The sequence below is a fragment of the Cuculus canorus genome, chromosome 8 (assembly GCF_017976375.1).
Source record: "Cuculus canorus isolate bCucCan1 chromosome 8, bCucCan1.pri, whole genome shotgun sequence".
Taxonomy (NCBI): Eukaryota; Metazoa; Chordata; class Aves; order Cuculiformes; family Cuculidae; genus Cuculus; species Cuculus canorus.
In genome coordinates, this window is record NC_071408.1 from 28,702,948 (window position 1) to 28,728,082 (window position 25,135).

The following is a 25,135-nucleotide window of genomic DNA, read 5'->3' on the forward strand; positions in this document are numbered from 1 at the left end:
ATCTGCAGTGCCATACCTCTCATCTCCTGTGGAAGGGAGCCGTTCCAAGTTGTGCATGATATCCTCATCTGAGCGGAAAGAGGATGGCTGCCCTGGAGAACGTGTCAAGGACACGCTGCTCTCTGAGGTGCATCTGCCACAGGATAGAAAGCAGACTGGGCATCAGCTTTGGAGCCAGAGAGCATAAACAGGCTCTAGGGGGGAAAAAGGGATCTCGACAGAAGGTGAGTCCATCTTGGAAAAAAGTCTTAGCTTTCTTAGGTTTGTGGGAGGCTCTGTAAGAAGGAGAATCCCAAGTCTCAGCACATCGAGAGGAGCCGAGACTGCCTAGCTGAGAGGGCAGGCAGAGGGCGGATGAGTGACGGGGCCTCTTTCCACCTACCTGTTGTGGAGAATGTCTGTGTTCACAACTTCAATCTCCAGGGGCAATGTCAGCACGAATATGTCCAAGGTCACACACAGGTCTCCCAAGTCAATGGTGTTCAAGCCCTGGCAGCTTTCCAGGCAGCCCAGAACTTCCCCTGAGGAGAGACCATAGAGGAAGAGAATCAAGCAACCAACAGCTCTGCTTACACATACACAGCCTGGTGGCAAGTACAGAGACTGCAAGAGGTGGCTGTCCCACAAGTCTAGACAGGCTTAGGAAGGCCACCATCCTCCACGATCCCTTCATGCTTCCATGACCAGTCCTACAGCAAGTGCGAGACCTGGTGAAAAAGCCTCTGTCTGAAGCTGGGAGACCCTGGGGGCTCTGTACAGACTGTGTTTAAGACACAGCATGTTTGTTCCAGGGGCTGCTCACCCAGCAGGGACCTGACAGAACTCCACAGCAAGGCTTACTCTTACCTAGACAGGTTGGCAGGGACTGCACGGGCATAGAGCTGTGCTGGCTACGCAGCTTCACCGAACAGGTGAGGTGTACAAAGAGTGGGGGCATCTCCTGCTCCAGGAACTCCTGTTCATTGAGTGAGTCTCCTCCCAGCACGCTGAAGGAGTCATCATCCTGGTTCACAGTGTTGGAGTCCGAGAGCGAATCTGTATCTGGAAACTCATGCTCCAGCTTCTCACGGTACTCCACCTCCAGCTCCGGGTCGCTCTCTGTGGCAATGCAGCATCCAGACACAGTTCCTGTTGACACAGGTTCCCTGTTAGCGAGCCAGGCCCGTGTGCCCAGAGACCCCACCAAACACAGTTAAGCTCTGAAAGGCATCACCACAGTGAAACTAGAGATATTTTCTGCTCCAGGACAGAGCAAGCAAACATTACCTTCCTCAGCTGCCAGTTCTGCCTCTGATCCCTCCATGTCCTCGCTGCCTTTCCTGTCTGCCTGATCCCGAGATGCCTCTTCCTGAGACAGAGAGAAGAAGGGCAGATCCTTGAAGCATGCCAGGCAGTTGATGGGCCCCCAAGGGCTCACTCTACCTATGGGTCTGCCAGCCCCAAATCCAGATCTGACACCAAGCAATGTTACTTCCCTCTGCAAGGAATAGGTGCCTGCCAGGGCAGCACAACGCTTACCTCTTTCTTGGCTGATGGTGGGCAATAGAAGAAATAGTGAGGATTTGATGGCACTGGCTTGAAATGTAAACTTCCAATTTCCAGGAATTTTTCCTAAAAGAGAAATCCCAAACATGAAGCAGACATTCCGCTCTGCCCTCCTGTAGGAGCCAAGTCAAGCTCCCACCTTTCTCACCTGGATAATTTTATGCAGGTCAAGGTGTGCCTGGCAGGGCTGTCCGATTTCCAGCAGCGAGAGGGGAAACTCTGAGCAGCAGCTGGTGCCCATGCTGCTCTTTGCCTCCTCTGTGGGGCTAGCGACATTATGGGACTCCTGTTCGCTGTAGTCCTCCATTTCCGCACTGACAGGATTGTAGACAGGTCAGACAGGCAAATCGAGAATAGCTTTAGGTATTATCTACCCTGCAAGCATCGCACCTCACAGCTCCCCACATCTCCTCTGTGTAACATGATGACAGACACAGTCACACCCCTGCAGCCCCAGAAATCCTCCTGCCAGCCACTAACCTAGATAAGTGCTCAGGCTGTGTGAAGCCAGGCCAGGGGCAGTTTAACCATGCTCATTCCACGGCCAGGTACTTTATACCATGCTACACACCCTCCCTGGGAAAGAGAGACTTCATCTCTGAGTATCAAGACAGGCCTGGAGCAATCTGAATTACTGCCACTTGGTGCAGGGCACCTCACATGCCAGCATCTCTCGTGTCTTGGCAGCACAGAGCAGAGCACAAAGCTCAGCCCCACACTCACGCAGCAGTTCCAGAACCAAATCAGTTCCTATAACTCAGTAAAATCAATCTGGGGAGTGGGATGACATTTGATCAAAGTACTCCTCAGCTACTCAAATTACAAGGGTAGACAGCAGATCTGGGACCAAAGTGCCACCAGCTGTACATCCTTCAGCAACGTTCATACAATCTGTGTTGGGGCAGCTGATTCAGAATAGCTTATAAACAAAAAACATTCCCACAGTTTTCTCTGGGAAAGTAGCTCTTGAAGGAGAAGTCATCTGACTTTTCCAAACACTGCATGTTCTCTGAAGCCACAGCCTCATCTCAATGACTTACAGTGTAAGAAGAAACAGGTTGAGGATTCCCAACAAGTGCTAGTGAGTTCACACAACGGAAATGAAGATGGCCAAGCACAAAGAGGACAAAGGAACTAAAGAGAGTGTTTCTTCAACAGACACTATGGCACAGTAAAGTACTTTTCCCCCTCCTTAAGTTTCCAGAGGGAACACAAACCTCAGAAATATCCTAAGAAGTTTAGGATCAAGCATATTCAATTCTGCATTGATAATTCTCTTGTGTCTTTTTCCTAGAATTTTAATAATAATAATAATAATAATAATAATAATAATAATAATAATAATAATAAAGAAGACACTTTACTCATTAGAGAAAGGTAACAAATGTTTCACCAGAGTCAACAGTAAACTCAAACGAGTCAAGGAGCAGGAGATGGGTAATTTCTCCAGAAACAACAAGTCTGGGAGTTACTTGCAGACAAACTGCCCTCCAACTCAGGCCAGATGGGACAGTAATGAGCTAAGAGCACAAGAGAAAGCGAAAGGATGGATGTCACCAGATAGCATAAAAACCAGAAGGTCCTGGTGGGTGCATCACAGGAAGTATATGTCCTTACCCATGGTTCTATTAGACGCTTTAGACGCTGCCCTACAACATACCATCTCGCAGGCAGTAGAAGACGCTTGAGGACAGGTCTGTCCTGGCCCAATGCTAAGAAGAGAAGCAAGACCAAGGGTGGGCCCCTACCTTGATTCAGAGACCAAGACACCCCGCTCCTTAGAGCTCTGCTCCTCTTCTTGCTCTATGCTTCCCACCTGGAAGCTGGCTGTCTTGGAGTGTGTACGGAAATGATGGTGGCTCTCTCGGAACGAGCGGACATGGCTGCACACCGTCAGCAGGAAGTTGGTGATATCAATCTCTTGAAGCAGCTCCTCACAATAGTCCATGGCTGTAAGTAGGTCCTGGGAACTGATGCTGTGTGACTGCTGGAGGCTCTTGAACAGCCCTGCGGATCAAACACAGTGCCTGAGTGCCCAGCCACGAGGATCCAAGGCCACAGGAGTCAGGTGATGGCCAGATACAGACTTTCACCAAGTCCCAGCACAGAGCTGTGGTCAGCACAGGTGCTGAGAGACAAGGCTCAGCCAGGATGCCTAATCAAGAGAATCACAGAATTGTTCAGTTGGAAAAGACCTTCGAGATCAAGTCCAACCGTACCTGTCCACAACTAAACCATATTCCTGAGCACCTCCTCTGCTGATCTATTAAATACCTCCAGGGACGGTGACTCTACCACCTCCCTGGGCAGCCATTCCAGTGCCTAAGAACCCTTTCAGTAAAGAAATTTTTCCTGATATCTAATCTGAACCTCCCCTGGCACAACTGGAGGCCATTCCTTCTTGTCCTATCACTACCTGGGAGAAGAGACCAGCATCCACCTTGCTACAACCTCCTTTCGGGGAGTTGTAGATGGCGATAAGGTCTCCCTTCAGCCTCCTTTTCTCCAGGTTGAACAACCCCAGTTCCCTCAGCTATGTGCTAGCCCAGGCTTGTGTCACGTCAGAGTGGTTGAGGGACCTGCCGCTCTGAAGGTGAGAGGAAAAAGTCAAAGAAGGTGCCCCTCCACAGCACTGCACAGGGTTAGGAACAGCCTATGCAACACCCACAGGGAATGCACAGAGGCCTCTTTACACCCGTCCTGGTGGGAGATCAGTCCCACCACTCCTCTCTTCGTTCAGTCTAAGATCACAAGAAAAATGAGACCTTGTTGTCTTAAAACAAGATCCAGGCCCAACCCCAACCCTGTCTCAGCTCCCATCATCATGGTGCTCCTCACCTTTCACGTAGCACTGGTGGGAATGCTCCTGCAGCAGCGTGCAGTAACTCACCAACTCCTTATGCTTGTGGTCTAGCCAAGCAGCAGTAGGAGGACGTTCCAGAGATTGGGACCTGGAAAAGAGAAGCCGCAGCCTTCAGCACCAGTGATGCATATTTCAGACTATAAACAGCTCTGGCGCCAGTAAAGCAGGGCCCCAGGGTACACACAGGCCACGGATGCAAGGAGGCAGAGGCCAAGCCAAGAGAATAAGGCAGGGCTGGAGCCAGCCTCTTGTCAAAAAAGCTCCTCTGTTTCCTGTCTAGCAATCAAGTGTGGCTGGTATTACCTCAGAAAAATGTCCCGGGGAGGACGGTGCATCCGTGGGCTGACAAGCTGTTCTCGTAACAGCTCCAAAGAGCAGCTGTAGATATAAATGGGGCAGCGAAATCGGCGGCACTCGCCGAGCTCTGACTGTGAGTTCTGGCGACAGAAGGAGATGTGTACATCTCTCCGTGAGGGACCGCTCTGCTCTGTAGGGTCACGGCTCACTTCTGCAAAAGAAACAGTTCTGAGATAACAGATCTTTGATGGGCTCCTTGTTCCTGGTCTACAAAGTCATAGCCCTCATAGCAGGACCCAAACGTAGGCATCAGTTTTACAAGCTTCTCACCACTCAAACCTCAGGGGCCGTTCTCCTCATCCCAGCACCCAACCACTCAGCCCGGTGCTTTGGCCACATGGATCCCCTTCTGGGAGAGCCATGATTGTTCATCACCACCTCCAACACTCTCTGCAGCAGCACAGCCCTCCATCCTCACTGCAGGCCTGGCTGACTGCATCAGGGGCTGTGCAATCAAATCCCATAGACCTCAAGACCTGTCCTCTTCACCCTAGGACAATGTGCTGCTGTAGAGCCAGCCTGGACCACAACACAGGGGTCACTAATTTTCCAGTGCAGCCCAGTATTGTCATTCCCATTAGCTCGTATCTACCTTCAACTTCCTTGCCCAGGGAGCCAGCTTTGGGCCATGAGCACTCAGCTCACATTACATTCCCTCACCCCACCATGAACATCATGACAGTTGACTGAGGCTTCACTGGACCCCTTGTCCCGACTCTGCTGACTGCCAGGCAGGAGCTGACGGGCTGTAGCAACAGTTGTTGGCTTGGAAATAGCGAGGATACTAATCCTTTAGCAAGGCGTTGCCCTGAGGATGGTACCATGGGCTGGAGTTATGCTGAGGGTAGGTAATGGCACGGCAGCATCCCCTTCTTCAGCCTCAGCTCTTCCTCGCTCTGCACAGACAGGTCCCAGCGTTTCCTCTCCAGATCGACTCTCGTCTTTTGGAGGTTTGTCCAACCCACAAGCCATCAGCTTCTGTACATCTGGAATAAAATAAAATAAAGTCACCCTCTGTCCAGTGAGAACAGTTTAACCCCTCCATTTTCACTCCCAAGAGGGCAGATGTCCCCGCTGCCTCTTTGTGTGTGGGAGCAGCTTCCCTGAGTACTTCCAGCTGAGCCTGGCAGCCTTCACCAGCAGCTCAGCAGAAGCCAGACCAGTGCCAATGCCCATAAATTGGGACTCTCGCAGACCATCCCATTAGCAGTCTCTTTACTCCATTCATTAACAACCCTACTGGGAAAACAGTTCAATGCTTGCAGTCAGTAAACGACTCAAAAGCCACATCCATTGTCTGAAAACACTATGTGGTCAGCACCACGTCCAAGGAGAGGAGAGCAAGACATTCACCATTCTGACTACTCTGTTCCTGGCAATACAGTGCCAAAAGACTGGCTTCAGGCTTCGCTATTCGGTTTTCTCTCCATCCTACCAGAGCTGATTCTGCTCTTGCTCTTTTCCCAAGGAGGCATTCGGGACTGCTGCCTCCTCTCACTCCCATGACAGGTGCCCTCACCTGAGAAGGTGGCTGGCAGGAAGGTCAGGAACACGTGCTGCGGGTTGACCAGCTTGGCATAACATCGCCACTGTGGGGGAAAGGGCCCCGTCGCGTCACTCAGGGTCACGTCATCGTCAGGCAGCTCTGTGTTGCCGACGCTCTGATAAAAGAGCAGAAGCTGGATAAGCTCAGAGCACAGGCCTACCTTGAGGCACTTAATCACACACAGCCAATTCCTCCATGACTGCTGGTTAGCACAATGCTGAAGTGACCCTGGCCACCCCCTGCACCATACGTAGAGCAGCCAGGCTCCAGGAAACACTGAACACACAGTCAGGAGATGCTTAGCCAGCTTCGCTGGGGCTGATTCTGACCTCCAGGCAGTGACTGCCATGGGTTCTGAACAGCCTGGCACAGCATCAGTGCTGCTGTAGTAGACTAGGTCCATGGTGAACACAACTATCCACACACCTACCAGATTCCTGCTTGACTTCAGCTACAGCTTAAACTGCTGCCAAGCATGGGGAAAACACCAGCCTTTTAATCCGTTCTCAACCCTTCTACTAAGTCTCCCGCTGTTCAACAACTGCTGTGTCGCTCTCTGAGGGGGCTCAGAAGGAGGACAGAAGTAGTAGTAGTACCTGCAGGGTACTCGTGGAGCCAGTCACATCCCTGGTGCCATTGCTGCCAAGGAGATGATAGGACGCAGAAGCATCCTGCTGCTCCAGGGTTCCTTTCAGGGTTTCTTCTGAAAGAGAAAGAAAACACAGAGAAACCAACCTGAGAAACACCAGCTGAGGAAGACGCTTGAAAGCAAGGTTGTTGAAACACCTCAGCTCCTAGAGTAACGGCTGCTAGGCTCCTGGGCCTTACCTCTGATCACAGGGAGCGTGAAGGGAGGTTGATGGCCATCACGATCCCGTTGCAGAACCTGCTCCATGAAAGTCACATGATCGGCATCAGCCAAGGGAATATCCCGGTCACTGAGGTCATGCTGCAGGCAGCCATGGAAGAGGTTTAGTAGCATTTCATTGGGCACAAACGAAGAGTCCTTGGTCACCTCCTCATTCTCTGCTCCAAAACAGAACCACGGCAGCTTCAGAGACAGCATCTCCAGAGCCCAGACCCCCAGGAGACAGCCAGAGACACTTTCACATAGCCAGGAGTTTCTCCCAGCACTTCTGCAAGGCTAACTTGGAAGGTCTTGAGGAAGCCCCAGAATTCCAGCATCATTAGCTACTCTGCACTTACTCCCTCCAACACTTTAACTGTTCTGGAGATGTCTGGGGCTAAAGACAAGAAACCACCACCACAGAGCAACCATCTAGGTTTTCAAAAGCAACTCTTCCAAAACTGTCCTCCAAAGAAAGACAGCCCTGGGGCTGCAGAGATGGGAAGAACAGCACTGAAAAGAGGCATGGTAGCTCTCATGCCTACTGCCCAGGGAGACAAACACACAGAGCAGGGTGTCCATAGCCATAGAGAGAGGACAAGAGGAGGAACCTACCTTTTGTCAGCATTAGGAAGAACATTTCAACTTGCTGGCACCTGGGCAACAGCTTCATGAGGTTGAACTGGAATGGGATCTCGTGCACTCGAAAACCAGCCCCCATGTCTGGATCTGCAACAAGAACTGGGAATGTATTGTGGCCATAGATACCACATAACCCTGTCTCCCAGGTCACCTCTGAAAGCATGGTGTCAGGCCTAAACGCAGTGCAGGTAGCACAGGTGCTCAAGCAGGGTCACCTAGTCACCTCTCCAACCTGGGCAGAAAGCCTCAATGTGTTTTTTTGCCTTTCCAGAGTGAAGCCATTTCTCTGGCAGCTTAGCACAACCGAAACAAAGTGACGCACAGCCATCACAGTCTAGAAAGTCATTGTCAAAATACCTATTCTACCTTCCAGACACCTCTAACAGGCCCCAAGATATCCAGGGCCTAGCTGTCTCCTACTCCATCAAACCTGGTAGGACATATACTCTGGATTTACCTTCAGTAGCTTTGGTGTCTGAAGGAGGGCAGACCCAGTCCTTGTTCTGGCACAACTGGCTGATGTACTCAAAGGTCAGCATGGTGGCAATACATGCAAGGTCCCGAGGGTAGAGCTGCAATAAGCAGTCAAGGCTCAGCTGTAGGCAGAATTATTACCCCCCAACTGCAGGAGAAAACAGTCTAAAAGCAAGGAGACGAAACACCCATAATCCCATCCCTTGACTTGTCCTATTCTCACTCGTTGCTCCCTTCTTCTCTACCAGCCCTTTAGCCTCTTTTTGCCTTGTTCAGGGGGTGCACTGGCAGTCCTTCCTGCAACTGCTGCTCTGGCTCAGCTTGCTTCCCTCCAACGGAATGGCTCCTGACAGAGTGATTTGTGTTTTCCCACCTATCTCCCAGAGCAGCATCGCACCCACTGCCTTGCAATCCAGAAACCTTTCCTGTCCAGTAGCCCAGTCATTCTTTTACAAATCTTAGGCTCCTTCTCATCTCTTCTGGACCTCAGTAATTCACCCACAGTGTTGCAGTGCTCTTGCAATAAACCCTTGTCCTTCCTTAAAAGAGCCCATGCCTCTGCCCCTTCAGGAACTCACTGCCTTAGGTATTTTCTGGTAGGGCAGGCCATGGAGGTGCTTCCAGTTCTCGGCAGTGCTGTAGACGTGGCCGCTCTGTGGCTCTACCCAGCACTCAGTGACCAGGTTCAGTTCTGTGTCCATCTCAATGGCTTCTACCTCCGTATCATTGTCATCATCGGTGGAAAAGCTGGAGGAAAGACATAAAGTAAGTGCTGCGAGAGAGCACAGAGCCAGACGCCCAACGCAGCTCCTCTCAGAGCTGTGAGAGCAGCCACACAAGTTTCAGGTTTGCCGGCAAAGCCACAGCAAACTGGTTATCAATCCGTGACAGGTAGTTAGTTGTCCACACTAGATGATGGGAGACTCCCTACTTGCCACACTGCCTTCAAAGGGCAAGTCTGGAGCCGTGGCTCCGCTGCCAGCCCTACCTGGGAGCAGGGCAACAGCCTCACCTGTCCTTGGTGGAGGTGGAGTGGGGTGGGAAGAGGATGTACTGGACGACACAGGTGTGTTTCTCCCTGCCACTGCTGCTCTCACTTGAGCTGTTGATCTGCAGGGGAGACAGAGAGTGAGCCCGGCCAGCAGTGACAGCCCACACCTACCCAGTGCACCGCGACACAACACAGCCCCATCACCCAGTTCCACTAGCAGCAGTGGGAAAATGAGACCTGTCCCAGCCCCAAGAGCTCCTCTAGAACAGCCTGTCCCTACCAACACAGCAGCTCTAACTGCAGATGAAGAAAGGTAAATACCCAACCCGCAAGCTCCTTTACTTCAGGGAAGGAGGCAGGTCTCCCTGCATATGTCAAGCATGTGTACGAGAAGTGGATGGGAAACCCCTTCACGGGAAGGTGAATCCACATCTGAAGAAGCAACGAAGGATTACGTCCATACTGCAGCACCCAGGCTCACCTGTACGGGCAGCTCCAGCACCATGTTGATAATTCCATCCCCGCTGGATGCAAAGTGGAAACCCTCAGACAGACGAACCCTGGCAACAGAGAGGCAGTCAGATGTGGAGCACATCTCTACTCCTACTGCAAGCCTTAAGCACAAGAACAACTGTACCCTTCGGCCAATAACACCTTTCTTCCCAAGACAGGGAGCTGTACACAGAGAACGGAGAGATGTGACACTTCGCATACTCCAGGCACAGTAACATCTCTTGCCCATTTGTATGTTTTCCAGGACTCTCCTTTCTCTTAACTGCAGCTGCAGAACCGGGTAAAGCACTGACCACGCAGCTCCAGAAGTTGTGTGCAGGACTGAACCCCTCTGCACAACAGCTCCAACTGTTACCCATAACAAGCCCTCAGAACCACCCTGCTGTCTCTGCAGCCCCAGGATCAGGTGGAGAAAGCAGCTCTGTTCAGATGTGTGACTTACTCTGTGAGTGTGGAAAGGAGCTGGGCGACAGCAGTGATGGGCACAGCCGGTGCCAGCCCCGACTGGACACTCCAGATCCAACGTTGGTGGTATAAGTAGCGGGACAGCGAGGCCAGGGTGGAAGAGGCAGTACGATTGGCCACCATAGTGAGCGGGCCAGACACTGGGGGGTGCTCCAGGTTGAGAATGAAGGGGGCTCGATAGTCAGAAGGAAGCTTCTCATACCTAGGAGAGAGTAGAAGCATGGCTCGCTGAGGTGGAAAGAACACTCTGCTCAGGGCCAGAGCTGTCTGGATTCACAGCCTGCTTGCACACCCTCCAAGATCCTGCTCAGACAGTGGAAACTGAATTTACTTCTACATATTAGTTAGGAGTAACACATCTGCCTGCCCAGTGAGGCCCTCTGCTGTGAGTCCCAGTCCTCCCAGACTACAAGCACCAGCATCACAGCACTCTCATCCTGCAAATGGCAGCACTGTCCACAGACTCTCCTCTCTCCCACCTCCCATGGATGGTCTTCATCTCCATCATTACCTGATGAGCAGCTTCTCCAATGGTTTGTGCAACACGACGAGGCAGGGCCGGTCTGAGAAGGCTGACTGGGCCCCTGCCACTGGTGGAGACTTGGAGGGAGAACTACTGCCAAACATTTTCCTCTTTGCTTTTGGAGTTGCCTCCTTGCTCTGGACCCTGTGAGGAAAGCGCAGCTGCAAGATTCGGTCCCGTAACTCCTCCACTATCTGTCATGGCAAAAGCAAAAGGTAAACATGACCACCTTTGTCTGGACACATAAGTACTCCAAATTAGCTTCCAGAACAAGAGACTGACTAAAAGCAACAGAACACTGCTTGAATACACAGATGAGCAGGAATTAAAAGCCACTTTACTTCTGAGGCACTAGCAAGACAAAAATCAAGATGACACAAGGCCCACAGTTTAGCAACTACAACTATTTTCAAAAGCAGAAGAAAGGTCCAAAAAATCCCAAAGGCTATTTCAAGGCTGAAGAAATTGCCTTCCGTTACTCTGATGAAAAGCAAGTTAACTACATGCTGGCTCCGCCACAAAACGTGTCCTTATTCCTCTCCTCCTTCTCTCCTCTTCAGCCAACAGTAAACGTAAAGTAGAATATGCAAGACCGAGTCAGACTGTTCCCACAGCTGATGCATTCCCTATCACGTTCAAGTGTTAAACCTTATGGTAAAAGATTTCAAGAACTTAGGTTATTTTTCAGGATAATTTTTTCCAAGATAACTTTCCAAACAACTTCCTGATTACTTTTCAGCTTTTAGCAGCTCTGAGCATGGTTCTACTCACACCAGCACCTGATCCCCACAACACTCCAGTCTTTTATTTGAAACTTCCACGTTTAAGTTTCTTTTAATGACCTTTATTCAACTCCCTTTAATTTCTATTACCATTGTAGGCAAACAGGAGAACAGCAGTTCACCATCTCCCTCAACACTATTTCAGCAACTTTCCCTATCATTATTCTATCTTTTTAAAGGAAAGGAGTGTCCCCAAACCCAAAAGTTAAGCAGAGCTCTTTTCTGCACCATGACTTCACTTGTGTCCCCTCTGTGGTTTCATACTGATAACACAGAATCCTTGATGGTGTTTAAACTCTCAAATCCAAAGTGCACTATTTTGCACTCATCAATACTGGCTTCCAGCCACCATTGTGCTGCTTTGGTGTCCACAAAGTACATGGGTTAAAAGGCCAGAGAAAAATCTAATAGCTTCGTGCCACCTGCAGATTTTCCCAGCTCACTGCCTGCTGCCTGCCTGCAGCTGAGTTCCCTGGCCTTTGACCAGTACAAAGACTGAAAAAAACACAAACAGATTCTGCTTTGATGAGAACAGAGCACTTTTTCAATTTTGTAGAATCATAGAATTGTTTGGTTGGAAAAGACCTTTGAGATCATCAAGTCCAACTGTAAAATTTCCTTGCCTTGTTCCCTAAGACAGTTTCTGACACCCTGTTTTTATTCCAGTTCTAGAGCCATGTCCCACATGGAGTCTCACCAAAAGTCAGACCAGGTGCTTTCCTTCCCTTAAACACTGGAAACTCAAATAGCTCAACACAAAAACCCCTTCTCCTTCAACAAGGTGGGGTAAGTTGTACTGCCAGCCTCCACACTGGGTAACTAATCAGCCCTATGGCAGGCAAGAAAAAAAGACAAATATCATGCATGATACAGTTTATGATCTACACAGAGCTCCTCGTGCAACGATCTAGTGCTTGCCTGGAGGAGCAGAGTATTGTGCCTGTCTCACATTTTCTTCACGAAACAGGTATTGACCTGCCAGAGGGAACTCTTTCATAAAACCTGTCACTTGGCATTAGAAGCCCACGTGCTGGCTCAGCAACCAGGGCCTAAGGCCTGGATCCTCCAGGATCCTCCAGTATGCCAGAGCATTTAGTGTTATCCAGGATCATTATCTCAGAAAAGGATGGACCTTCCCACGTCCTAATCTAAATCTCCCCTCGTTCAGCTTAAAACCATTCCCCCTTGTGCTATCCCTGCACTGCCTGATAATGAGCCCATCATCAGCTCTCCTTCAGGTACCCTTTCAGTACTGGAAGCTGCTCTTAGGTCTCCCTGGAGTCTTCTCTTCTCTAGGCTGAACAACGCAAACTTTCAGCCTGTTCTCATACGGGAGGCACTCCAGCCCTCGGATCATCTTCATGGTCTCCTCTAGATCCGCTCTAACAGATGTTTGTCAGCTTCTTCTCACACTAATCTAACACCAAAGCTAAATGAGATAAACCAAAGATTTCTTCCATGAAGACAAAAAATCAAGGTTTAATAATAAACCTCTTGTTTATATCGAAAGGTTGGCGGAGCCTAATAGCAGGATATCTTTCTCATACTTTCTGTTTTACCTTGGAACATTTACATTTGTCTCAGCCATTGAGGCTGAAGAAACACACCACAAAAAACCTTCTGCACTTGACTAGGGCAGCCCTTTTCTTTTGATACAAAGAGGCAATTAGAAGTCTATCAAGCGGACTTGCATCTCTTTAAAATATTTTCTGGGTATTACATTTTTTTCTCTCCTTGTTCTGCTCGTGGGGCATTGTTTGCATTTTAACTGTAGCTCCTCCGATACAATACAAATGCCCAATTCACCACCTGCTGAAGCAGATAGCCTAAGGACCATGTAGTACATCCCTCACAGAGGCCTTTACAGATGAGTCAGACAAGTACCTGCTGTTCCTGACAGACAGTATTGATTGCGCTTTGGTCAGAAGGATCGACTAGATAACCTGTGAGTCAGTTCAAGCCCCACAGTTGAATTAAGTAGTGGGAAAAACACTCATGTGACCAGCTATTCTATTGATCTTTGAGTCTTCGAGTTCGGATCTTTCACAGACTTAACACAGAAAGCTTTGTCCAAATTGTCCCCTTCTGTTACAGTAAATTCACACCTATTTAAGCTTTAAAATAGTAGTTAGTTATTAGAAAACATCCACCCACAGCATCACCTCTAACCTACCCACCACTTCCACAGCCAGAACTTCTTGCTTGGCTCCTATCCCAGGAAGCAGCCAGGCAGCTCTCACCTTGTTCCTGGCCTGTGCAGGTGTGCCAATAGGGAACCCCAGCCGGAGAACCATGCAGGGAGCTTTGGAGATGATCCGCACCACATAAAACGAGGAAGGTGTGGGATCCTCAGAGCTAGGGAAGAAGGATTAAGACAGGGCTGAAATAGCATGGATCTTGCTGCTCTGTTGTGTCAGACCAAGTGGAGGCCTGCACCACAGAGCTCAACACTCCATGCAACTTGGCAGCAACACATATCAGTTCTAGCATGCAGAAAACACCCAGCTGGCTTCCCTCTCTCTCTGGGCTGTGCCTGGAATGCCGTGGCAGCAGTTCAGAACACACAGAGTTTCACATCCACCTGTTTTGCTCTTATTCCCTTCTCCAGACATCAGCTTTCAGCCCACCACAGTGTACTGGTCTAACTGGATCTTTGGCCTGGCCATATGCCCGACTCCCAAACACGGGACTGCTTCAGAGCCACTCACCCATGGATCAGTTTGACGTAGGAGTAGCCCTCCACCAGCACAAAGCTGCTCCAGTCCCGCAGCAAGGAGGTGAGCGCCGAGTGAGAGATACGGCACTGGATGGTGCTGTAGCGGCCGTTGTTGCCCGGTGTGTGCAGATGCTTGGGCACAGGCCTGCAGTGTGCAGCAGAAAGTCATTTCAGAGCTCAGAGAGACTTTGCTACATCCATTCTAACTCATCCTGTGACTGGCACATCAGCCTTATTTCTCCACAGCAACCAATATCCAAGAATCTCCCCTCCCCTTGCCTCTTGGTGAGAGCCACACTCCACGAGCGCACAGAGATCCTGCTCTCCACGATCCAAAGAGCACACCCTTGTACTGGTTCTCTCTCTCTCCATACAATATATGGCTGTTATTCACACAATTCTGCAACTAGGACCAGCCTCAGGAAATCAATGCTTTTGGGGAAGATGTTTTCCAGCAGCAAACAAAAACACGTGGGGTAACTCCAATGGGATCATCCATATCCCCTGCAAGCAGGAAATCCAAACCCAAGAGGGACCTGAGAACCAATTTATGCTCCTGACAACAGCCTTCCTCTTGACAAAGATGACTTCCCAACCTTTGGCCCCTCTGAGGTAAATAAGCCTCCCTCATCCACCAGGTCCCACTAGCAAGGCCCTTCCCTTGGCCACAGGCACCTGCAAGACAGCTGCAACTGGATGGAACTGAACATCATCTTTCCCAGGCTGCCCCACGCTGTGCACGCCAGCTCAGCCCTGCCAGTTACGTACGTGTCATGCTCCAGAAGGAGGACTATACGATGCATGTGCAGCCACCTCTGCCAGAAGTTGGCATCCATGGAAAGGATAGGCTTCCAGTAGGAGGCAAACTGGGAATGACTTGAGTCAGAGCCACTGTGCTGCAGGGACAGCACCTGAGAAAATGACAGGGATGAATATTCAGCAAGAAACCATCTGGTTCAACCTAGAGAGAGCAGGAATTTCTCTAGTGTCTGAGCTGTGCTTGTGCTGGCCTTCAGGCTATCGGCAACTGCCTCTCAGCAGAATAACTAAGTGCATTCACATTGAAAGAGGCAGCAAAATGTAAGCAAAAATACATTAGGTTCCTGAAATGTCAAGTTAATTAGGAATTTAACTACTTAGCATCAAGTAAATCAACCACAGAAAGGACAGCATACGTAATGGTGTGCTTTCTGAGTCAGAGAGGGGATACACAGCTTGTGCCAGCAGAGCAATTAAACACTGAGATAACTCATCTGAGAGTGCTTTTGCAAACAGGGCACGAGCAATGGGTGGCATTGGGCAACTCTAATGTGTTTATATGGTAACACTGTGATTCCACCTACTACAGTAGCTCTGCTGACACAGAAATAAAGGGGTGGTTAGCCATAAGATGGGATGCTCCAGATACGCTGTGGAATATGCAGCCCTCCACAGTGAAAATGTACCAGGAAACCTAAAGAAATAAAAGGCTTAAGCAATAAAATTAAAAGGATATTTCTCTTAAACCGAATCATAGAATCACAGAATGGTTTGCGTTGGAAGGGACCTTAAAGATCAGCCAGTTCCAACCCCCTGCCATGGGCAGGGACACCTCTCACTGGACCAGCCTGCTCAAAGCCTCATCCAACCTGGCCTGGAACACCTCCGGGGATGGGGCAGCCACAGCTTCCCTGAGCAACCTGCGCCAGTGCCTCACCACCCTCGTTGTGAAGAATTTCCTCCTTATGCCTAGTCTAAATCTTCCCTTCTACAATGTATAGCCATTCCCCTTAGTCCTATCACTACACGCCTTTGTAAAAAGTCTCTCCCCAACCTTCTTGTAGCCCCCTTCAGGTACTGGAAGGTCGCTGAAAGGTCTCCTCGGAGCCTTCTCTTCTCCAGGCTGAACAACCTCAACTCTCTCAGCCTGTGGGAAGTGCTTTGTAACCCTCCTCTGGACCCATTCCAACAGTTCCATATCCTTCTTATGCTGAGGAGCAGCCCTGGCTTTCATATCTGCCAGTCATCTTCTCTACCCAATGCCAAGGACACTGCTAGCAGGGAAAGACAATACACTAGCACGTCTACACAGTGAACTTCAGTGAGTCTGAATTGTGCAGCAGAAACCATTAGCTCATATTTTGTTTAGTTTCTGCTGTACAGATGACAAGTATCTCTCTTGCACCTTCCACATCAGTGCTCTTAAACAACTATTCAGCACATCCTGTATCTTCACATTGCTGAGCTACATCACCAGGGAACAAGACTGTCAGCAGCAACTCCACACGTGTGAGGTATCCACTGCAAAAGCATGGAAAAAATAAGTGTGCCAGCCTCCGTGCATCAGTCTCACACGTCCCGTCGCTCCGGGAGAAGGTTTCACAGCACATTTAGGAGACTTGCTGTGAGGCTCAGAGGTGTAGCTGCAGCAATAGAAACACAGAGTGATGTCTCTGTTAGGAAAAAGCGTGGGATGGGTTGTTCCCAGGCACCACACTGAACCTGAACTCCGTTACTAAGCAGGACAAAGAGCAAGAGATGAAGCCTGAGAGCCACAGCAGATCTTGATTGTCTGTTGGGACTTAGCATCCCCTGGTGCAAGACAGAATAGGCCAGAGGGACAGCCTATCCCATGTTAAATGGGAGAGAGAAAGAACATACCGGGGTGGTGGAGCCTGGCGGGATGTAGAAGAGGGGCACCCCATTCTTGGTGCTCTCGGGAATGGTGAAGTGTTCCGGGACTGTGTCAAAAGACTGCAGATGAACCAACATCTGATCTGTCTGGTTGATGCTGAAACAGAACACACAGTCAGCCACAAAAGCCCACACTCTCCTCCTTGCTGCCCCAGTCAGCCCAGCGCCTTCGTACTGGGAGCCCATCTACACCAACACAGCTTTCTAGGGCAATGCTGGGACTCAAAGCCTGATTGCAAAGAACACGTTAACGGAGTTCTAGTGTTAACAGCCTAATAGGTAAGGAGGATGATCAGAGTTGGGAATGAAGAGCTACAAAGCGAATCTGCCAAACTGCAGGGAGTAACAGGTCACCCTGGCCAGGAAACATAACACACAGGCCCTTCAGCTCTAGAGACATGAGGTGTTGCTCATGGTGTAAGAACACACCGCCTCCATGGGATGGCAGTCAGAGTTAAGGTTTGCATGAAAGGATCAGGACTCAGAAACAGCAATACCTTCATGCGAATGAATCATACAGACTAGCTCACAAGCCAGTTTGAGTCTTTCCCTTGGCTAGACAGCAAGCTTGCTGCCAGTCATGCCTCTTCCTCAGAACACTTTCCTTTGGGACCTTGGGCTGGGGTGGCCAACCGTACAAGTCATGCCCTAGTATGCCCAGGAAGGAATTTCTTGGTTACTTTGGACACTGTGAACTGCTGGGGATGGTCTTGGCTCACCTCTGCAAGGTGTTCCAGAAGCGCCGGATGACTGTAGTGCGGTACAGACTGGTGATAGGCTTCCTCATGGTACAACTGATGTCATGCAAGATGTCATAGCTTCCCTCCATCGTCACCTCCACCCATGTGCTGCGCTTTGTTGGATCCAGGGGCCAGGGTGTCACAGCTAAGTACTCTATCCTCATGTTATGCTTCCAAAGCAGCACCAGTTTCACCTCCAGCTGAGTCCCACCTGCATGGGAGCAGAAGAATGAAGTTTAAGTGCTCGTTTGATACGCATCTGAGCTTCATCTCTGACCAAGGACTCTTGAGTACTATGGGGTTGTTCGATCACTATGAGGACAAAGTAATCTAACAACTGTTTGCTTTATCTGAAGTCATTTTCTCTCCTTTCCAACAGAGGGAGGCTTTGCTTACACAGCAAACTGGTGAACAGTTGTTCAAACGTGCACATAGTAGCCACACTACAGAAGGCGACTGAAACTCGGAGGAGGTGCTGATATTTGCAATGGGCAACTCTTCACGGCATCTTCGTTGGTTCCAAGAAAACTTTTGCTTAGCACAGATGAGCAGGGCCTTTGAGCTATAAAGTTTTCTCACCTTCTCTCTGCAGAGTTAATTTATCCCACTGCAGAAACATGGACATTTGGACATGACAGGCCCAAATCACAAACAGCCTGGAAGGCCAAATTCTTAAATCAAACTCCATGTTCTTCCTGCACAGACAGTATTTCATGCAATGCAGAACTTCAAGTATCACAAGCTTCTCACCACATGTGCCCTCTTAACTTCTTAACTTTGAGAGTAGAAGAGAAGAATGAATATTCTCTTATTCTTCAAACTGAACACTGTTTACCTTTTTCTTTAAGCCGGACATCGCCATCTCCAGCAGGATTAACACAAACATCTGACAGCAAGCCTCACTGACCCAGAGGCGCAGAAAACTGTCACGGTCCTGCTGACTGTGCGTGTGTATTTGTACCAAAACAACCCAGGGAAACACATGACCTTCTATAACAGTGCCACGCTGCTCTTTCAACTGCGCAATCATCTATTCTGATGTCCAGCCTGCTCTATAGTTTGCCAGACTTGCAACATTAGTGAGATAAGTGATTGGATGTGCTGGAAACTGTCCGAACAGGTCACCAGCCTGGATCCTACGTTTCCTGCAGAGTTGCATTTGCTGCTGTCACAGGTACATCGTGATGACCCTTCACAGGCTGATTAGACTCTGTTTTAAAGCCACCTTGCCTTTTGCTCCCATGATCCCTGCTGGGAGGCTCCCTCAGAGCACTCTTCCCTCATGGATATTCAGAAGAAACCTTCCAGAGCACATTCCAAATTCATGCCTGGTTGTTCTTTTGATTAAATTGTTTTTATTCCGATAACTACAATATTGTTTACTCCATAACACTGACAAGCAGCGTGCACTAGGGGGAGAAATCCTCACTCAGTTTCAGCTGTTACTGTGCAAGTCAAACCAAGCCATGGCCACCAGCCTTTCACAGAATATCCGTTCCCCTTAACAGCCTCAGACCTTTCTGCACCTTGAGAATTACTCTTTCCTGAACAAAGACGGTCAAAGGTGTATATTCTATTTCACCTGCACTTCATCTGAGGGATTACTAGGATTTATTTAAGGTCACTAATATTTTCCACAACAGGTGATTTATGTTACTGTAAAGCATTCACCAGGGCTGTACCATCTGTTGTTTCTGTATGAAGACTGTTTAGTTTATCAGAGAGGCTAAACAAGATTTTATTAATCTGTTTCTTTCCATTTCATACTGTCACTTCACTTGTACTGCCTCAGTGCTCATCCGCTGCTTTCTGCACAATATCTGTTCTCATAACAAAGCCTTTCTACTTCATCCACAACAAACACAATAAGTAAACTCCTACATTTTTTGCCCAGATCATTAATGAAACTATTTCCTACTTCCACCTGTGTTTCCATTAGTCATCCTGGCTTCACTCCTACAATCCAACACAACTAAAACCAAAAACACAAGCAAAATATTTGCTTAGCTTGAAGTCATGAATCTTTAGCTTGTTCTCACTGCAAAACAATCTATTTCTGGTTCTTGACTTCAGAGCTAATGAAAGTTTTTGCTGCTTTGATTTCTTTCATAAAGCCCAGCTCTGGTTTTAAGAAAATTCACTTTTGTCTTCCCAATTCCTGACACTGAGAACAGCCATTCTCGCTGGCCAGCTTGTGCCCAGCTGGTTTTTGTGCTGCACGGAGACACAGAGAAAGATGAGGCTTTCAGAAATGCCCTCCAGGCTGTCCTCAACACAAAATGGTCAGTGAGATTTTTTTTTTTGTCACTGAGGGCAACCTCTGACATCGTCCCACAAAGAAACAGGAGCAGAGCTGAGCTCCATCGTACTCCATGGCCCCACAGCTTCTCTGACACCGCTTCTCTCCCTCCCATACCTTCCAATTCGAGCCCTTTTGCAAGCACTCCTGCATTCCTAACTAACCATAGTAGCCTTCCAAATGAGTAAATATCTAAAATCAAACAGTGAGTGTGACCAGAGCACTTATAAATATCACAAACAACCTCTCCAGGCAACTCAGAGCACAAAGCTAGCTATTTATTCTATTTTGCCTTCGGCAAAGTGAAGCATAAAAGCGGCAGTGTCAAAGTCCACAACTGCACTCTTTCCTTTTGCTTCACAGCCAGCTGGCTCTTTAACAGTCTTTAGTGTGCAAGTTTTGGCAAAAGCTTTTGGCAATCCAGGTTAATTAACAGTTCTTTGTTATATACTTCTCTACAGAATGGCCCAGAGAGGCTCAATTAGCTAAACATGCTTTTCCTTAGCAGAGGCAGTGCTGACCATCTAAATGTCTTGATCATTAATAAATTCTACTTTAAGATGTTAGTTCAACCATTTTTCTGATCACAGCCAGCAACTTCCCAGTGCATTTAGCCTTTCCAAAATATAAGCAACATTATCTGCTACTATTCTGAAGGCTGGCATAGGAATACTCCTTGTATTTTTGATAGCTCGGATGTTTTACTTTCAAATTCCTTGAAAAAAACTTCATCAAAATTCACAGAAAGCATTTCTGGCTCAGGGAGCTGCCAGAGCTTGAGAGTGCTCAGACAGAAGAAAAAAAGGAAAGGAGAAGTGAGATACTATGTACATTTACCCTATTGTTACTCCTCCCTGTGCACCTGCCCATAGCTATTGACCACAGAAGGTGACTCTGACCCAGTGCAGCTGCTCTCTGCTCTTGTGAAAACAGAAGACCAATCCATTTAACATTCCAAGGGCTACAAGGTGGCAGGAAGATACCTAGAGGAAAGTGCAGGAAGCATAGTGAACATGTAGTGATACTTCTGATACATTCTTCCAGAGTCCAGAATTTGGTGCTTTAGAATATCTTGAGCCAGGGGCTGTAGCTACACTTCTGTGCAAAAAGGTACAAAGTGAATTTGTCTGATTGCTTTTTGAATGATTCACACCTGCGACCTCGCAGTCCCAAGAGTACTTTGCCATTTCTGACAGATTAAAGAAAGGCTTTTTCTCCAGTGTTGTCCAAGGTGCAAGTGAATTGGTGCAGAGCACGATAAAAAACACTACTGAGCAGAGCTTGGACAGGAACTGACTTGTCAGACTGTTTCATAGACATTCCAAGACAAGGAAAGTGCAATGGATTTAATCTGCTTGCACTTAAGGGAAACATCTCATGCCACACCTACAGGATTAATGAAAGCAATTTGCAGGCATTACTAGAAGAACTGGGAAACCTTAGTAGATTCTTACGTTTTAATAGAAAACTCCTGAAACAAGAAATTAGGGATATCCTGGAAGACCAATCTCAGAAATAATCCCACCTAATATGATCATTAGCAGCCCTTCCAAAATACTCGTTTAGATCCATTGGTTTTGTAAGAAGCATCAAACCAAAACAACTGCAAATCCCAGTCATCACTCGGGAACAGTGAGCTGAACCGAGACCAACTTTAGGAGTAGTATTGTGTGAAGAGCAGCACATTTAGGGACTACTAAAAAACAAACAAAACCCAGTAAGACACCCCTAAGTACTCATCACCTGGAAGCAAAAGTGCATGAAAGATGCAGCGATTTCTGTGCCAACAACGGAATAAAATCATGGAGAAAGCTCATGTGATTCCTGGTCCATCAAATACAAGATTTTACTGGAGAAGCAGGGAAGTATTAGAATTACTGAACAAGGCACTGATAAAACCACATTACAACACTCTTATCAACTGTTTCAAGAAATATGAGACCAAACTGTGAGAAGCGAAGAGCTGAGGGGGCAAAGTACTACTAAGATAATAAATAAACAGAACACAAAGCTTGCCCTTACAAAAGGAGGCTGAAACATTGGCCTGCTTAACCTCCCAGAAGGAACGTGATAAGGAGAAAAGCATTGTTCTTAAATACATTTGTGCAGCGCCAGAGGAGGATAAACTTCATTAAAGATAATAAAGTCACAGAGGTCTAATTTGGTCTGAGTTTAGAAAATAAGTCAGAAAAAGAGCAACGAAGCCATGGGACAATCTCCCAAGCAGAGCAGTGGCATAAGATATTTACATGGTTTTAAGACAGACCACAATAAATTAGTAGAAAACATCATATGGCAAGTTTGGAATGCTTTTGGAGTTATATCACAGACTTCGTTTTTCTGATATAAAAACATACTGTGCGTACTAATATCCCCCAAAAAACAGTGAAGGCACTGGATCACTATGTGTTGTACACACACGTTTACGCTGTATTTTAAGGATCCCACCCTCCAGGCTTTCAGCTGGTTATCGCAAAAGTCAAGAGTAATTTCCTCTCTTGCTTGCAATTCATAACTTGCATTTGGATTTTCTCATCTCCCCTTCCGTCAAAGCACTGGCCACTAGTCACCGCTGGAGACGGAAACTCAGTGGGGTTTACCAGCACTCCATGGGATACTCACGCCCCTCAAGATCCCTACTCCATGGGGAGTGGGATACTCTGTGGGTACTTCTCACCATCCAGATGTCCTAATCTCTTATTGAGTCAGAGAGAAATCAGGACTGCTGGATGGTTTTATGTTCTTCTAGAACTGGTCATGGTCCTGACTGACCTGGCATTTTATCCTAACGATATCCTTGTTTCCCCAATTTATTCCTTTGGAAGACTGGAGGCATTAAATCTGTTGTACTGAAGAGCTTAACTTTGTGTTAGTATTTTGGAATGCATCTAGCAAAGGATGATAAAGGAATGAAAAAAGGAGAAATACAGAGGAAATTCCAGAAAATTCTGCAAAACCCTAAGTTTTGTCCATAGTTTCCCTACAAATGTGGCATCTCATTTCCAAAATAAGAGAGTCACAGTCTGTGTCGCCCTCCCCAGGCACTTATAGCCACAGAACATAAGCCTGGTAAGAGCAAAACTGCACAACACCAGACAGTCCTCTGTCAGGCCATTGTTCTTGAAAACAAACTTCAGAGTTTGGAGGAGATGGCTCCTTCCTCCACAATACCAGCCACTTTGCTGAGATGGCAGACCCCGCACTTTCCTGTTGAGAACAGACTCCTGCCCGAGCCTCCAGCCCCCAGTGCAGCGCAGTCACCTTTCGTGATGTTGACCTCACGGATGCTGTAGCCCTCGCGCAGGCGGACTGAGACAATGCTCACGAGGTCTGCGTGCACCTCCTTCTCAGTGTGCTTCTTCCTCCTCATCGCCAGAGCAGGATTGCTGCTTGCAGACACCAGGTGCTCATTGAACAGTCTGTGCTGGGACACTGTGAATGGCAGAGATGGGGTTTATGAGGGAGCTGCTCCCCTGCTCCTCAACTTACAGCAACAGCCCTTCCCAAGTGCTTTACAAAAGCTGCCAGGAATGCTCGCTGGCGTGAGGAACAGTACATCCTTCAGGCACCACTTACACCCACTCCTGATTCTGCAATGCAGCAATCAGGCCCACTACTGCTAAGAGGTAGTGGGAGGCTAAGAGGTCTGGGAGAGAGGCAGAGCTGTGCCCTTCTTCCTCTGGCACTGTCTTTGTGACAAGGCACGCGTTGGAGTTACACATTCAGCCTGGACAGGCAGCAACCACACAGCTGCTGCAGCAGTGACACAGCAAGCTTCTGGCCTTTACCTCTTTCCCTGGAAAACTCTGAATTCTCAGGTTTTCTGCAAGGTATGAGAATGTGGAAACCACTTGAGTTTAAACCACTAACACCTGATCTTTTTAAGATTCAACATTTCCAAGTCCCAGGCCAGCTCTCTTCAAACTCGTCACTGAACGAGGCTTCTGCTGCCAAGTTACAGAACGCACAGATGGCACCAGCGTCTCACCTGGGAATGAAAGGGTTTCCACATTTTACTGGTAACTAATCTCTCCCGGCATACTCTCAGCCACTAACATTAACAAAATAGAAGAAACTAAGAAAGGCATTTAGGACTGTTCTCACGGGTCTAGTTCAATCCAAACTGCCATCTGCAAGCTTGACTAGGAAATTCTCTCCAGAGCTTGTCAGAAGTGGACTGACACTCCAAGCAAAATGCTTTCAAGACCACATCTGCTCATTGCTTTACTCATTCTTCCTTCTCCTGGCTCTTAGGATGATTATTCCCTCTGGCCCTTGGACCTCAACAGTGGAAACCCACAAAAAGCTCCACAGAAACATGGAGGTGTCAAGGTCCGCAAGAGCTAAGTGGAGGACCATTCACAGTCATTCATTATCAGGCTTCTAGTTTTCTTCACTCACGCAGGTTTTGTCATTTGCTTCTAACACAGCGAGGTAACAACATTAAAAATAATACTCCCTTACAAAGTCAACAAGTTGGAGATGTATCTATTCTCTTCCTCTTTTTCTACCACTCATTTAGCTTTTCTTTTTGCAGAACCTGATTTTGGAACACAACTTGACAGCACCCTGTTTGTGTTGCAGGCCAACATGTCCTGCAACCATCCTGTTCCCATTCCTGCCATTTCTTGCCATATTCCTCTGTCCTGACCCCATTCCTTTTTCACTCCCTCTCTGTCCTGCTGCCCACTCCAGATTATTTCACCATCTCCCTCCTACTCCTTGTCCTCATTTTCCCTTCTCTGTCCTGCTCCCTCTTCCCGCCTTTCTTCTTCCGTCCTTGATGCTTCTTTCTCCATCTCTGTCCAGATCCCTGTCCCTTTTTCTTCCGTCTTTTTTCTTGTCCCCACCTTTTCTCTCGCTCTTCCGAGGAGGCCTAGCTGCAGCTTGCTGAGTGAAGTCCACAGAAAGGGGAACAATGCAAAATGGTACATGCATTTTCTCTGATCCACCCAATTCCTGGAACCAGGAGGGGAATCACAGATGAGGCTGCATGGCCCAACAGTGCCATGAGCCTACCAGGAGGCACGGATCTCTGTGGGGTCCAAGATATTGAGCACCCTCCGTGTCCTCCTTCTTGCACAGGCACAAGCATGCAACACTGCCCATAAGAGAAGGTAGCACTCTTGCCAAAGCGCATAGACTGCTGCCTTTACTTT

The 25,135-nt window shown here is 48.3% G+C and overlaps 1 protein-coding gene across 1 annotated transcript in view; it reads right to left on the reverse strand.

Annotated features, from left to right (window-relative positions):
* The window catches only part of SZT2 (SZT2 subunit of KICSTOR complex), a 63,077-nt gene that overhangs the window by 29,653 nt on the left and 8,289 nt on the right, over nucleotides 1-25,135 (reverse strand). Inside the window, exons 9-34 of the mRNA XM_054072651.1 lie at nucleotides 23,238-23,408; nucleotides 17,657-17,888; nucleotides 16,905-17,034; nucleotides 15,033-15,175; nucleotides 14,257-14,409; nucleotides 13,789-13,903; nucleotides 10,755-10,960; nucleotides 10,221-10,445; nucleotides 9,747-9,825; nucleotides 9,287-9,384; nucleotides 8,853-9,021; nucleotides 8,258-8,372; nucleotides 7,774-7,887; nucleotides 7,140-7,337; nucleotides 6,908-7,014; nucleotides 6,285-6,426; nucleotides 5,587-5,751; nucleotides 4,712-4,916; nucleotides 4,384-4,496; nucleotides 3,294-3,552; nucleotides 1,694-1,859; nucleotides 1,519-1,611; nucleotides 1,267-1,348; nucleotides 847-1,128; nucleotides 383-521; nucleotides 17-133 (exon numbers count right to left, since the gene is read on the reverse strand). Of these exons, the coding sequence (XP_053928626.1) occupies nucleotides 17-133; nucleotides 383-521; nucleotides 847-1,128; nucleotides 1,267-1,348; nucleotides 1,519-1,611; nucleotides 1,694-1,859; nucleotides 3,294-3,552; nucleotides 4,384-4,496; nucleotides 4,712-4,916; nucleotides 5,587-5,751; nucleotides 6,285-6,426; nucleotides 6,908-7,014; nucleotides 7,140-7,337; nucleotides 7,774-7,887; nucleotides 8,258-8,372; nucleotides 8,853-9,021; nucleotides 9,287-9,384; nucleotides 9,747-9,825; nucleotides 10,221-10,445; nucleotides 10,755-10,960; nucleotides 13,789-13,903; nucleotides 14,257-14,409; nucleotides 15,033-15,175; nucleotides 16,905-17,034; nucleotides 17,657-17,888; nucleotides 23,238-23,408 (4,018 nt within the window). The remainder of the gene's footprint in view (nucleotides 1-16; nucleotides 134-382; nucleotides 522-846; nucleotides 1,129-1,266; nucleotides 1,349-1,518; nucleotides 1,612-1,693; nucleotides 1,860-3,293; nucleotides 3,553-4,383; nucleotides 4,497-4,711; nucleotides 4,917-5,586; nucleotides 5,752-6,284; nucleotides 6,427-6,907; nucleotides 7,015-7,139; nucleotides 7,338-7,773; nucleotides 7,888-8,257; nucleotides 8,373-8,852; nucleotides 9,022-9,286; nucleotides 9,385-9,746; nucleotides 9,826-10,220; nucleotides 10,446-10,754; nucleotides 10,961-13,788; nucleotides 13,904-14,256; nucleotides 14,410-15,032; nucleotides 15,176-16,904; nucleotides 17,035-17,656; nucleotides 17,889-23,237; nucleotides 23,409-25,135) is intronic.